The sequence below is a fragment of the Spea bombifrons genome, chromosome 2 (genome assembly GCF_027358695.1).
Source record: "Spea bombifrons isolate aSpeBom1 chromosome 2, aSpeBom1.2.pri, whole genome shotgun sequence".
Lineage (NCBI taxonomy): Eukaryota > Metazoa > Chordata > Amphibia > Anura > Pelobatidae > Spea > Spea bombifrons.
This window is the reverse complement of record NC_071088.1, coordinates 6,356,412-6,372,761: the sequence shown is the minus strand read 5'-3', so window position 1 is coordinate 6,372,761 and position 16,350 is coordinate 6,356,412. Positions and strand designations below refer to the sequence as shown.

Sequence of the window (16,350 nt, the reverse complement as noted above, 5' to 3'; positions counted from 1 at the left end):
GGAGGACCTCACCTATGCGCTGATTGGAGGATCGGGCAAGAGGACATCACTTGAAGCATCGCCATTTTGCGCAAGAAGATAGAAGAGAGAAGATGAAGAATAAGAAGATGCAGAAGTAGAAGTGGTTGACAGAGAACGCAGGGAAACATTTAGAGGGCGTGAGAGAGAGAATAAAGAGTGTGAGAGCTTTTTACTTTGTCCTCGTCCACTTCCCAAAGGATCTGGCCTCGTTTTCGTGGCTCTGTATGAATCCCAGAATTTGGATTCATACCAATCCGAATAACGACCTATTTTAATATCATGATAGTCTCGAATTGAAAGAGCCAATGGTTCTTCCCCAATAGCGACAAAGGGCAGCATTGTCCAGGACAATGCTGTAGACAAAGTTCAACTTGCATGAGAAAAATCCCATATGAGATATTTCTGCCCCGCGGAGGGGTATGTCAGTAGTACTGTTTGGATGAATACTTCTAGAAGCCTAGACTTTCTAAGCACAAATATCAAACACATTACAAGCGGTCAAGTCGTTTTTGAATTGAGTGTTCTGGATTTTGGCTAGCTGTGTGATATCAGGTATTTTTTCTAGGGACACTGCGATATCGAACTCAGTTAGTGACGTGGAAAGGCTGGATACGGTAAGGGTTGGAGACTATGGAGTCCTGTCATGCTGGGGAATTCCCTGTACAATAAGATTACGTGTGAGCTCTTTTCATAACGTATGTGGAAATATTTGTGCTCCTCGCTGGGGACACTGACTTTTTCCGACGCTTGTCGCTTTTGCCCCTGTATGAACGTTATGTGTTGTTACAAACACTTTATTTGCCGAAGATAAGAATTATTGCAACATGCCCACATCAGATATTGTTTCTAGTGTATGTCTCATCCATATACTGTACCACATACGCACGTATACCATAGCAACCAATGGACTGGTCCATATAGCAAAACACTTCCATTTGGTTGCCATGGTGATGTGACAACTTTTTAAACCATGGGCCAGATTCCCTAAAATGCAGCTCATTTAGGAATCCTCGTTATCATGGTGGATAGTTACATATTCAATAACAGCCCTGGCAATCGGCCGGGCATTAACACAGAGAATACACGTTTGGGTTCGTCACATTTGGCCTAAAGTCTTGAGTTATCCTAGACTATAAAGCGAGAGACTAGACAGGTTCCAGGTCTCTTTGGATATTTTGCCACAAGGAATTGGCCTCCCCCTTTTTTTACTTTTGGGTTAATATAAGTGCCCGTGGTCCTTGAGGTCTGACACCAACTCAGGTGTTTGCTGTCCAAGGTAGAAGTAACGCATCAGCGAAGCAGGTAAGTGCAGGACTGTCCGTGGATCAGGACCATGGAGGGTAGTATGGTGCTGCCATGCTACCCAGAGCCCCACTTGCAGGATGTGAGCAGGACATACCGGTGATGTCAGTGGGTGGTCCCTCTGATGTCCATGGGCGGTCCCGCTGATGTCTGTGGGCGTTGCCCGCTGACATCGCGGGACACACTGCTGTTTAATGAGGAAATGGGCGGGGAGTAGGGCGTGTCACAACACGACTCCCGTGACCCGGAGAAGTGGCTCTTCTCCCGGAGTCTCCCACGGTAACCATTATAATCCAGCGTGTCTTTGGGTCTTTATTATAAATTAATGAGTTTTGACATTGTACAGTCAAGAAAACGGGGACAATGTTTGATTGTCACACACCAGCCATTTGGGTTACTGAAATGCAGTAGAAATGCACAATTATGCAAATTTGTTGATCAATGCAAGTAAGCTTTTATTATTTCAATGAGAAAACATGACAAGTTTTCGGAAACGGTGAAATAAATGTTTGAGAGCGGATCCGTAACTGTTTACAAATGATGTCATGACAAGGACATTACCGCAGTTTTATTTATAGCCGTAGAAACACCAGACGGTTTCGGGGATGCTGGGGTCGTAGCAGCAGCCCCTGGAATGGCAGTCTTTAGCGCTAATGTTTGGGTACCCGCAGTCTTTTCGGAGTTTGTGACTCACGGAGCAGCCTAAGAAAAATAAATAAAAAAAAATAATTAAAAAAAAAAAGTTACTATAAAGAGACATCTCTGGGGGGGCAATACAAGTGATATGCAGGTGTTGGGACATCATATAGATCTTCAGCCATCATATGCTTTTTAATGCATTTGATGGCAAGGTGGTCCGATTTTCGTGGTACACCTGAAAGGTTGGGGGAGGGGGTATGATCATTTGCTTACCTTTGAACTTTGGGAAGAAGCAGAAGTTAACCCCAGATGTGCTGGAATCAAAGCAGCATCCTCTGGAATAGCACTCCTTGGCACTTATTCCAGGATAGCCACAGTCTTTTCTTTCCTTAGGTTTGATGCTGCACTGAGCTTTATCTGTGAGTCAAAAAGAAAACAACAAAAAAAACAACACAGGTAAACAATTTCAGAAGCAACGTTACCCGGTAATTCTTTTGGAGACATTCAGCTTAACTCACAGAAGCCATGACAGGGGGCAGACTGTGGCAGAGCCAGCATTATCACATCAGTTTCCAATCCCGATCGTCTCTTCTTTCTCCCCAACCCCACCCATACAAAGGCTGTCTGAACCAATCAGCTGCCACCAGCGACTTAGCAATAACCGGGAATAACCAGGAAGTAGTTTAATAGAGGATCGCTAATCATTCCGCTCCTAAAAACCGGTAGTTAAGAGGACTGTTCTAGCAAAATACACAGTAAGAGGGTCTTAAATATATCAGCATTGATTATTTTAATCGGCCAACATATTTTCCTGGTAAATAGAATGATTTCATTTAGCCTATATGAAATGTAATATTTGTGAACACGACGGATTTAATTTGAACCCTGATTAAAAAAAAAAGGAAAATAAAGGGAAAGTACCTTGCGATTTACTAAAAAAGCACCAGTTCACTTCAGGGACGCTGGAGTCAAAGCAGCATTTTCGTTTGTCGCACTCCGCAGCGCTGATGCTCGGATATCCGCAATCTCTCCGGTTATACGGAGCCACGCCGCACTCTTCAAAGTTAACGTCTGTTGATATAAAATAGAAACCAAGACAATGGTGACGCTGTGACACATATAGCGGTAACAGCCTCCAGCTGCAGCGATGAAGAACGTTTCATTCCACTCTTGCCTTGAGGTTCTACCTCCCATCCTCGTCTAGATGTCCCTCTCGATCGTACTCACCAAATAAAATATAGGAATATTAATTATATATTATTAATAATATTATAATTTTTGGGGGTAGAATTCAACAGCCATGAAAACATATGAAAGGACTTGGTTTCCATGGTGACTGCTCCACATTTAGAACCTTGCTCTGTATTAGCTCTATTACGATAGAAGCATGTATGATAGCTTAGATAATAGGGAGGGAGAGGAAGGGTAGATAATGGGGGGCGACAGGGAGGGAGGGAGAGGAAGGGTAGATAATAATGGGGGGGCAGCATTTTAAACTTCGCCCCGGGTGGCATTTTGTCTAGGGCCGGCCCTGCTGACCACATTCTATCAACCCCGCCCAGAAATGTAATCAATTAATTCATTTTAATCCTTTTCATTCAAATTTTTTAACCACCTCCTTTATCTTTGTGCCCCATTCTTATTTCCCCCCCCCCCCATTTTTTTGTGTCCACTCCTTTTTCAAACATCTTTTTAAACTCCTCTGCATTCCTATTAAAGGATCTATCATGCTGATCTTTTTTTTTATAATGTTAGAAAATTAATATTTTTTTAAAAGAAAAAAAAAGCCTGGCTAACGTGTCATCAAAGAACAAGATCGAATTATCTAATAGGTTCATGCGACTAAATGCATTTACGAGAATTGCAAAAAACTAATTATTTCACGTGACCTTCAAAAATTGAGACCCTTCTTAAACAGTCTCACATGTATGATGAATGAAGATTTTAACACATCGTATGGGAGTTTTTTAAACAATTTTAAAGAAAAAAATCTGCATAAACGTCCTCTTCCTTCTAATAAGATTATGTATCCCATCATGCATCTGACGTCCTCTTTCCGATTGGCTGCTTTAGCATTTTCTAAAAAAAAAGGGTGGCAAATGTGTGCCCCGCATGCCCATATTGAATTATTTATTTTTTCTAACGTTCAACTTTTTAATTTTTTCTACAAACAAAAAGCCCTTGCCCAAAAAAAGACTTTAGTCATAATAACTATGAAACATTTAAAACAAAAAATTAGGAAACTGTAAAACAACCAGAGAAGGGAACGGTAGAATTACAAAGAAAAACATGAAGCGTTCTTAGAATTCCTTTCTATCTAATAAAAAAAATCTTAGAAAGTGACTAGATTTACCAATTTTGAATTTCTGCTATATGGTGAATTTTTACAAAATTAAGGTTTCATTAAAATGATAAAATATCAAATGAATAAAAAATTTGATTAAACTGAATATTAAATGGATGGTGATGTAGCCACAAAATTGAAACACAGATTGTTAGAATTTTCCTTGTACATTAGGTAATTATTTATTTACATTAACTTGCATTTTTTAGTATTTAATTAACAGAATATATTTTATGATATTTTTTTTTCCAGGAACTGAAACAAAAAAAGAAACTAAATGCATATTTTGGACACATTATTTCACATTTAAAATTGTCCAATAGCTGTTCAATTGGACAATTTTAAATGTGAAAAAAGAAAAAAAAATTGAAAACAAATTAGTAAAAAATTGTAAAAAAAAATAAAATAAAAAAAAATTTGTCCGTTTAAATAAATTGAGCATCTCATTCAAAATCTAAATCTTCAGGATATTAAAATGCTGAATATTAAAAAAATCTTTAAACAAAGCTAATTAATTAATAGCTGTTCAATTGGACAATTTTAAATGTGAAAATAGAAAAAAAATTGAAAACAAATTAGTAAAAAATTGTAAAAAAAAAAAAAATTAAAAAAAATTGTCCATTTTAAATAAATTGAGCATCTCATTCAAAATCTAAATCTTCAGGATATTAAAATGCTGAATATTAAAAAAAATCTTTAAACAAAGCTAATTAATTAAATTTAATTACACTTCATAAACATACCGTTATTTTCTTCACTGCTGCTACTGCTGTGTTTGGCTAGAGACGAATGTCCCAAAAAAAGCACAATTGCCAGGAGGGAGATGGTCGTAGACAACATTGTCGCTTCTGTTCCTAGTGTTGGTCAGCCGACAAATTTCAGGTGAAAGACTCATTGAGAAATCCCTCGTATATATATATATAAATTGTGCTGTTTGACAGCTTTGGGCAACATTTACATAAGGTGGACAATTACACTCGTTATCGCAACGATACCCGTTTTTTTCTAACTTCAGATCATTTATGGTACATAATAAACCTAGATTTCATTGAACATACGCCGTCAGCAGACGATGATATGGATCTGTTTGTAGAATGACACACGCGTTACTATCAGAGCCAAAAGACAAGAACATTTTGAGTTTGAATGAGATACCCAATTTATTTCCTTTATTTAAGGGATAGCGTGTTTTGGGCTGAAAACTATATTAATATTACAAAAAAAATGTACTTTATATGGTTTATATATTATACACAGATACAAAATGCAAGTTAAATTAATTTTGAGGTATCCTTAAAGCAAAGCAAAAAGCAAGCTGCTTGTGCACTGAAGTATATATGTATATATATATATATATATATATATATATATATATATATATATATTCCCATACAGCCTGTGCCCATCGTTCTATCTGCTGCCATGCCTCCTAAGGGCTTTTAATTTACTTTAACCTCAATTCCCACCTGGAACAGGTTTATTTTATAATGTTTAACCATTCCATTCCAATGAGGGTGAAGAGGTATACATGGGGAACATACCCCCACATTATTTGATTACTTACTGTGCATGGGGTGAGGTAAGAGAGGGGGCGATCCTTGCCCCCACTTGATTGATTGAGGGTCCTCTGACTCCTATTTCATTTCTTTATTTATTTATTTTTTCACAGTAAATGTATCGTTAGGGACCATGGGCTCATTTTGTGAGTTTCAGGAGGGGACATGTGAGTTTTCATTTAAATGTCACCAGAAACTTGCACAACGTAAGGATGTAGGCAAATGCATTCCCTCGCATAGAAGGTATGGATATTAGACATCGGCCAAAAACAATTCGGACAATTTTTTTGGCTCGTTTTTGGCCCATTCATTTTCCGGCAACGTATTTCATTCCCTGCCAATTCGGTTTAGCCAAAAATTTAGGAGCATTTTCAATTCAGGAATTAAATGTGTTGCCTGGTACCTACATTCACTCTCTTACTCACTCTCTCACACTCTCCTTCACTATCTCTCATGCTCTCTTAATGATTCCCGACCTTCTCTGCCGACCACTTTCGTTTCCGCATCTTCTATCTTCTCTGTTCTTTCCTCCCTTCACTTCTCTCTCTTCAGTCTTCAATCTGCTATCTTCTTTCTTCGTCCACATCTCAGATCGGGAAAGGACGTCACCGCAAGTGCCGCCATAGTCCCCTCAGGTGGTGCTTTCAGTGACATCCTCTTCCTTGATTGGAGGATCGAGAGAGGACATCACTGCAAGCACTGCCAGGTTCCTGCCAGGTTATATCCGCTGAGTTGGACGAAGAAAGAAGATAGCAGATTGAAGATCGTAGAAAGAAGAGAGAAGAGAAGGAAGAAGATAGAAGATGCAGATGCAGAAGTGGTCAGCAGAGAAGGTAAGGAAACATGTTATGTGATTCTCCAATGTCACAACAGATTGGCACTTTGTTGGTTGCACATGCGCAGTGCCTACTTTATGCCAGTTCATTAGCCAGGCCATAGGGGGGCCCTTTTTGTAGAAATTCCACATGGCCCTAACGCCTTAATCTGGCTTTAGTTAGTGCACCTATATAACCTTAGTCATACTCCTGGAAAGAGATTACGGTGGCATATTCATTCCTGGAGTTTTTGATTTATTATTATAACAGTAATTAAATAATATATCTTTAGGGCACCGACTTAAGCCATCAGAATTTTAACAGATGGTAAGTGACATTGAGGATTATAAAATAGGAAAAATATGCGAAAAAAAAGGGAGTTCACGTAATTAAAGTTTTATGGTGCAATTTCAGGGTGGTTTTTTTTTGTTGATAATCTTAATCAATTGTCAGTAAACATTAGGAAGGACACAGACAGAGCCCGAGCAGAGTAGGTTCTATGTTTTTTGGAGGTCCAAGATAAAAGTTTCAGCAGCACTAAGCGTGAGGCAGTAAGACTGAGCTCATTCAGAGTCAGTGGGCCCCACATAGACGTGCGCCCTAGGCCGGCATCCAGGGCCGGACTGGCCCACCGGGATACCGGGAAATTTCCCCTTTAACACTTTTGCTTTCTGGCATTTTTAATACAAATAATGTGATAAAAAGAATGTTTTATAGTTATTTGCATGGCAAATAGTGTGACTCGGGTATGTATGATATTGGAAATGTGTTATGTATTTAAGAATTATTTTTTTTACAGTTTTCGTTACTTTGGGGCAACTCAACTCAGTTGTCACACTTGCTTTCAAATACACAGTATATTTTTTGTTCAACAATTAAGATTAACTAGGGCCCTCCTCACCTGTTTTTTCCTGTAAATTAATTTGTTATGTTATATATTACTTGGTATGTCCAGTTTACCCATTGTACAGCGCTACGGAATATGACGGCGCTATATAAAACAAGAAATAATAATAACAGACAGTAGATTTTAAAATTGGACAACTAGTGGCACCTAGTGGTGTATTTGCAAACTACACCATGCGTAAGATTGTAGGATTATATTAATGTATTGTTCTCTCATCTAATTGGAATTATAGTTTAACTAAACAATTATTAGCATTACTTGTGAGATTCTGTGCTCACGCAGTCCTTTATACAATTATAACTTTGTTACACAGATTTCATAAGATCTTCTTTGTTTGAAACAAAAGAATGAATGCAAGACTCTTTTGGGTGAGAAAACATTCACACGTTTAACACGTCAGAGTAACCCGCCAAATAGAGCTATAATGGCATAGTTACTGAAAGGCCAAATTTAGAAGTTCTTGAATATGCTTTGTATCATTTTACGTAGACAATGCATCCGCAGAATGTTCTTGACTGCCTAGGCCTATAGCATCCATTCAGATATCAGTAGAATAGCTTTACTCGTCCCAAATAAGACACTAGACATTAATATGTGGGCAAGGGTTTGGCCACAGCTTTATTGAACACATATCCACCATCCGGCCAACCCACGGACATTAATCGCCTGCCAGCTGATGGCTGACTTAGCAGATCAGGCAGTTACACCCAACGAATACAACAGCAGCTGCAAACCAGTATGGCTCATCGGCCCACACTGGCGCGGTCTCTCCCAATTTCCGCAGTTGCGGATACCATATAGTTCTTTTAGCCGCTGGCAAGGTGACCACAAAGACACCAGCCTAGGACACCTGAGGCCGATGACGCACCCCCACCACAAGCGCCTTACATCACGCTTGGTTTAACTGTAGGAATCCAAGCCCATGACCACATCGCACACTTCTTTATCCAACCAGAGATATCCCTCTCCCTGTCCGATCCTGGTTGTAAAGGAAGTAAGGAAGCGTCACCTCTGTTTATATACCTGCTTCATACAAAGCTTTAAACATGACCAATGAAGGAGAGGGACACAAAGCATTTCTGCATAGGCCAGCAGTCATATCCCCCTTCCTCATTGGTTCAGGAGGACGCATTGTTAGAAAACGTCAATCAGGTAAAGAGGAAGAAAAAACGATATTTCAAAAAGAAAAGGTATGTATATATATATTGGAAGTATTTTAAATTGCCCCAAAGCCCCCTGTGCTTCCCATTCCTGAAACAAAAACTGTCTGCGCTTCTCACCCTAATAAAGTTGGCAACAAATATATAAACATAATATAAATGAGAGGTTTTGGTTATATGAATTGGCCAAAGCATAATTAAGCTCACCCGCCACGTCAAGGCACACTCTCAATAGGGTGAGAACCGACTCTCACCTCCTACATAGTGGACACACAAAGCAGTTTATACGGCTACCAAAACCTTATTAATGTGTTGGGGGAGGTGCAATTAAACCTCCTCCCCATTAACCCCCGGACAGAAAGCTGCAACCAGACTGATGAGGAGCCAACAACCTCAAATATGTGCAAACAGGGAAAAGAAAAAATGTCGGTGCGCTAAGCTAGTCACAGGCTCAAATAATACAAATGTGTAATACGAGGCCTACCAAACAGTGTGAGCATGCTGCAAGAAACAGTGTATTGGCTGTACAATGTATACAAAAAACAAAAACTGTCTGCGCTTCTTACCCTAATAAAGTTGGCAACAAATATATAAACATAATATAAATGAGAGGTTTTGGTTATATGAATTGGCCAAAGCATAATTAAGCTCACCCGACTAGCTTAGCGCACCAACATTTTTTCTTTTCCCTGTTTGCACATATTTGAGGTTGTTGGCTCCTCATCAGTCTGGTTGCAGCTTGCTGTCCAGGGGTTAATAGGGAGGAGGTTTAATTGCACCTCCCCCAACACATTAATAAGGTTTTGGTAGCCGTATAAACTGCTTTGTGTGCCCACTATGTAGGAGGTGAGAGTAGGTTCTCACCCTATTGAGAGTGTGCCTTGACGTGGCGGGTGAGCTTAATTATGCTTTGGCCAATTCATATAACCAAAACCTCTCATTTATATTATGTTTATATATTTGTTGCCAACTTTATTAGGGTAAGAAGCGCAGACAGTTTTTGTTTCTTGTATACATTGTACAGCCAATACACTGTTTCTTGCAGCATGCTTACACCTGTTTGGTAGGCCTCGTATTACACATTTGTATTATTTGAGCCTGAGACTAGCTTAGCGCACTGACATTTTTTCTTTTTCCCTGCTTCCCATTCCTGAACCCAGCCACAAGGGGAAAAGCACTGAAAACATATGACTGCAGACTCCCGGTGCCTTCTGAGCACAGACATCGGCGCTGCATATGTATATATATATATATAATATATAAATAAAATTATTATAAAATTATGTTTAAGGAATTATGACCGCCGGGTATGTAGCCGTCCCGTGTCTCCCCATGGTCAGCTTGTTGAAAAATAAGCAATGAAACAGCATAGCCCAGAGCTCCAGAATGTCGGAAGTATTTTCTTACTCGTTATATATTTTCTGATTGTTTTGGTTTCTTGTTTGTTTGTGATTTTTTTCTATGCTGAAGTTCCATTATGTTTAGGATATGGATCCCAGGAACTCCTAAGCGGAAAGACATCTGGTGCCCTCTTATCCTCTAAAATAAAAATAAATACATAAAAGCTCCATGTAATGCTCAGAAATGGGCAGTGTTAATTTAACACTCCTTTGCCTCAGGCTAATTCATGTTTTAAGGCACTAGAGCAGGGGTTCTCAAACTGCGGCCCTCCAGCTGCTGCAGGACTACATCTCCCATAATGCTCTTTCAGCTAAGGGGCTGGCTGAGGAGTATGGGAGATGTAGTCCTGCAGCAGCTGGAGGGCCGCAGTTTGAGAACCCCTGCACTAGAGCTTCTGGAGCATCTAAAAGTAATGCTATGTATGACTTCTTCATCCACTGAGAAGTCCTCCGATGACCCTACAGTCCCATGGCTCTGAGGAAGCCGCTGATTGGCTGGTGGTCTACAGTTCCATATTATAATTTTCCCAAGGGTAGGCTACCCTGACACCTACTTCTTCTAAGGGGAGTGGCTTTATTCAAGAGGCAGGGCTAGCTACACATGAGGTGGGACTAGCCCCAGTATGGCAGGAGTGGGTTGGAAGAAGGCGGAGCCTGGGCAGGGAGTGGGTGTTACCAAATGATGTTTCCTTGCCTAAATACGTAGAAACTGACCCAGAGACCTAAGAAGCAACGCTTTGCCCAGAGACTCCGGGTTAAACCAGGTATGTTGGCAAACCCATGTTCTCTCGATCATATTTGCATGAAGTTCCATACAACAATATATAGATCCACTTATTATAGAGTCCTTTTAAAGGGACAAGCTGCTTAGTCATTAGGAACATATCCCTTTATCTGGAATTTATCCAGAATAATATATTAAATAAAGAGGGCGTATGTTTTATGGATAAACACTTTCAATTACAAAGTTTTACATAATTTTATTACAATATCTTATGTATTTTTTAAGTACAATAAATGTAATGTTCATGCAATGCCTTAAAAATAGACAGTATTTTTTTTTTCCAAAATAAATATTATTAAACGACTAATCATAATAGAAAAAAATAGAAACTAAAAGAAACTCTGGGTACATTTAATGAGTTTTAGGCAACATATTTTTTTTTTTTATTAAATGTTTTATTTTTTTCACAAAAGAGAAGATTTTATGCAATAGCACACATTGCTCCTTTATTCATGATCTGTATATGATTAATCGTTAATTATGTAGTGTTTGGCTGTGAGTGATGGTTCATGGCTCCGGGGTAAAGTTGTCTCTGATCTTCAGAAATAGCATTCTGGAAATAACAGAAAAAATAAATTAAAAGGTTGTCAGTCCTACAAGGGTGAAGACTTAATGAGTCGTTGGGCCCATCTTAGATTCGAGAGCCGTATGCCTATCCCATGCATGTTTAAATTCCCTCACTGTATTAACCTCTACCACTTCTGCTGGGAGGCTGTTCCACTTATCAGTAAAGTAAAACTTCCGTAGATTCCATCTAAGCCTCTGACCCTCTCTCTTACTGTCAGTGGCGGAAAAAGTGAGCTGGTGCAGGATAGCTTGTAGCTCCCCTTCCAGCAGCAATTTTTTTTTAAAATAAACAAAATTAGAAATAAATTAGATTAAACAACAAATAAAAATATAAGTTATTTAAATAAAAAACAAGTCATGAACTTGAAACCATAAAGCATTCTTAGGTCTATCGCTAAGCAAAGAATTGGTGAGAATTTCAAGGGATGTGCACGAGGTTTGAGTTGGTGTAACAACTTCATTGGAGATTTCCCAGCTCTGTTTTGACCTTACTATACTATACACTAACATACTTCCACACACACATATACACTAACATACTTCCACACACACATATATACACTAACATACTTCCACACACACATATACACTAACATCCTTACACACACACACATATACACTAACATACTTCCACACACACGTATACACTAACATACTTCCACACACACATATATACACTAACATACTTCCACACACACATATACACTAACATCCTTACACACACACACATATACACTAACATACTTCCACACACACATATATACACTAACATACTTCCACACACACATATATACACTAACATACTTCCACACACACATATACACTAACATACTTCCACACACACATATACACTAACATACTTCCACACACACGTATACACTAACATACTTCCACACACACATATATACACTAACATACTTCCACACACACATATACACTAACATACTTCCACACACACATATATACACTAACATACTTCCACACACACATATACACTAACATACTTCCACACACATATATACACTAACATACTTCCACACACACGTATACACTAACATCCTTCCACACACACATATATACACTAACATACTTCCACACACATATACACTAACATCCTTCCACACACACATATACACTAACATCCTTCCACACACACATATATACACTAACATACTTCCACACACATATACACTAACATCCTTCCACACACACACATACACTAACATCCTTCCACACACACGTATACACCAATATACTTCCACACACACACATACACTAACATACTTCCACACACACATACACTAACATCCTTCCAAACACACACATATACACTAACATCCTTCCACACACACATATATACACTAACATCCTTCCACACACACATATATACACTAACATCCTTCCACACACACATATATACACTAACATCCTTCCACACACACATATATACACTAACATCCTTCCACACACATATACACTAACATCCTTCCACACACACACACATATACACCAATATACTTCCACACACACACATACACTAACATACTTCCACACACACATACACTAACATCCTTCCAAACACACACATATACACTAACATCCTTCCACACACACATATATACACTAACATCCTTCCACACAGATACACTAACATCCTTCCACACACACATATATACACTAACATACTTCCACACACATATACACTAACATCCTTCCACACACATATACACTAACATCCTTCCACACACACATATACACTAACATACTTCCACACACATATACACCAATATACTTCCACACACACACATACACTAACATACTTCCACACACACATACACTAACATCCTTCCACACACACACATATACACTAACATCCTTCCACACACACATATATACACTAACATCCTTCCACACAGATACACTAACATCCTTCCACACACACATATATACACTAACATCCTTCCACACAGATACACTAACATCCTTCCACACACACATATACACTAACATCCTTCCACACACATATACACCAATATACTTCCACACACACACATATACACTAACATACTTCCACACACATATACACTAACATCCTTCCACACACACATATATACACTAACATCCTTCCACACAGATACACTAACATCCTTCCACACACACATATACACTAACATACTTCCACACACGTATACACCAATATACTTCCACACACACACATACACTAACATACTTCCACACACACATACACTAACATCCTTCCACACACACATATATACACTAACATCCTTCCACACACACATATATACACTAACATCCTTCCACACAGATACACTAACATCCTTCCACACACACATATATACACTAACATCCTTCCACACACATATACACTAACGTCCTTCCACACACACATATATACACTAACATCCTTCCACACACACATACACTAACATCCTTCCACACACACATACACTAACATCCTTCCACACACACACACATATACACCAATATACTTCCACACACACATATACACTAACATCCTTCCACACACACATACACTAACATCCTTCCACACACACATATACACCAATATACTTCCACACACACATATACACTAACATTCTTCCACACACATATACACTAACATACTTCCACACACACATATACACTAACATACTTCCACACACACACATATACACTGATATACTTCCACACACACTGACCCGGAGACTCCAGGTCCAGCATGGAGAGTTCCCAGGTATTTTAATGCATATAAATTATGTATCAAACTCTAAAAATGCATAATTAGGGGAAGCGACCCATCCTGTTTACGAAGACGTTACCATCGACAGGTTTGGGAGTGAAGCACCAGATGACCTCGGGAACGCTAGAGTCGAAGCAGCAGCCTTTATTATTGCACTCCGCCTGGGTGATCCCGGGAGAGCCGCAGTCTACCCGAGCCTCGGGGGAGATCTCACACTGAGCGCCACCTGCGGGGAAGACAACGGATTCCATCTCGGAAAACTTACATTTCTCAATCCAGCTAATCAAATCCCTTAAATATTCTTAACGAGAGAATCTATATTTATTATTAAAAGACACATTTAATGGAACATTCAAATGAACACGAAATCTTACACGTAAAGAAGTCTTATGAAGATTTTTAAGATAAAAGCTAATGAATGATATATTTTCAGTTCTGCGGTGAATCACAACACGGGATATATTTGTTTAACCCTTTGGGTACCAAAGATCAGGCCACATTTCCTCCACATTCACCTTGGAAACAGCCTACTTAAAAAAAAAAACAAAAAAAAAACTGTATTTTGTTTTCTAGCACATTCATAGATACCCTGTTGGGGCAAACCTTGCATCTCATAACAATATGTTAAATAAACAAAAATATAGAAAGTTTCCCCTATTATTTAAGACCCAAAAAAACCAAAAAGGCATGAAACCTAAAGTATTTTCTTTAAAGTTCCCATCTCCTTGGTAAATGTATCCAATATATGTGGCTGTCCATACTCTATGTGTAAATTGTACACGCAGTTATAAGAAGGGGTTAAATAAAATAATTGTTCTAAAGAAACAAAATATAGGGGAAAAAACACGTCCGCAGGTATGCCAAAATTTGTTATGCCGTTGTTAATTTGAATTAGTTTTTTTAAATAAAAATGTGATACTGAGTACTGATGACACTTTTGTTTATTATGAAAAAGTCCAGAAGAGGACATTTAATTAGGAACGGTACCGGCCAAATGGACCGTGTTTGGTATCAGCTTCTTGCCGCTTGTAAGCCTAAAAATCGCAATCCTAAATTTTTTTTATTTAATTTGCCATATTCAGAATGATGATAATTGGTGAAACTCTTGGAAAAAAAATCAAAACCAAAATATTAAATTTGGAAAAAATAATGTCAGAAATATTCCGTTGAAATAAATAAAGAGTTTATGGCATCATTAAAAATTTACTATTTTGCACCAGAATCGCCTCAAAATAGTTTTGATTAGTTATATTACATAAAAAAGCTCGTGTATGGCAAAGAATGTAAACCTTGCATGAATGTAACTATTTTATATTAAATTGTGTAAAAAATACTCACTTGGCTCCTGGGCTGAGATAATATTTCCCAAAATAAGCATAATAGCCAATACGCCAAACACCTTGTAATCCATTCTAATCTGCTTCCCTTTGTGGCCAGATAAGGAATGAGGGGAGGCAAGCAGTGGATCCTGACCTCCGAGGGTTTCATTTTATATCCTCCGGATTGTTTGCTGAATTCTTCAGATAAGGATTAGTGAGGGAGAGGCCATGCCCTGTCTTTCCTTACCCCACCCGTATATTCTAAATGATTGAAAAATATGACTGCGGTTAATTTTATTGTATGTTTTGATAAGATGTTGTAATTAATTATGATTAATTTGTTAACAGTGGTAATTGTAGGAAGTTTTCATGTTATATTACATAGGTGTATCAGAAGCATGCCCATCAGTAGAATCAGAGAGAAGATAAGGAGATCTGGAATGTTTGTTCAACAATTTAACTCCACCAATGAGGTCCTTCAAGGCAAACTGCCTGCCCCAAGTCGGGGTAAAAGAGGAGGGCTGGTCATGGGGCTAGCAACCCCGCTCCATAAAAATCGTCTTGCTACAGAAACGCTAACAATAGAGATAACAGAGACTTTTAGCCCCGGAACAAGAAGGTTTTTTCAACTCGAAAAAGCATGACTCTGGGTGTTGAAAGTCATGAGGAATCCACTATGCTCATGACCGTTCTTTCAACCAGGAGGATTGACATGGGCACATGGAACGCGAGGACCATGTATGAGTCAGGAACGATGGAGTAGGGATGAGGAGCA

The 16,350-nt window shown here is 38.7% G+C and overlaps 1 protein-coding gene across 1 annotated transcript; it reads right to left on the bottom strand.

The window, feature by feature from the left end:
* Positions 1–1,753: 1,753 nt before the first annotated feature.
* LOC128472440 (putative gastrointestinal growth factor xP4) lies at positions 1,754–15,713 on the bottom strand. The gene is made up of 6 exons (XM_053454281.1): positions 15,595–15,713; positions 14,336–14,482; positions 5,050–5,169; positions 2,884–3,033; positions 2,236–2,379; positions 1,754–2,025 (listed from the first exon to the last, which is right to left on the bottom strand). The coding sequence occupies exons 1-6, from the start codon at positions 15,665–15,667 to the stop codon at positions 1,892–1,894; spliced, it is 768 nt and encodes a 255-aa protein (XP_053310256.1). The 5' UTR covers positions 15,668–15,713; the 3' UTR covers positions 1,754–1,891.
* Positions 15,714–16,350: the final 637 nt, after the last annotated feature.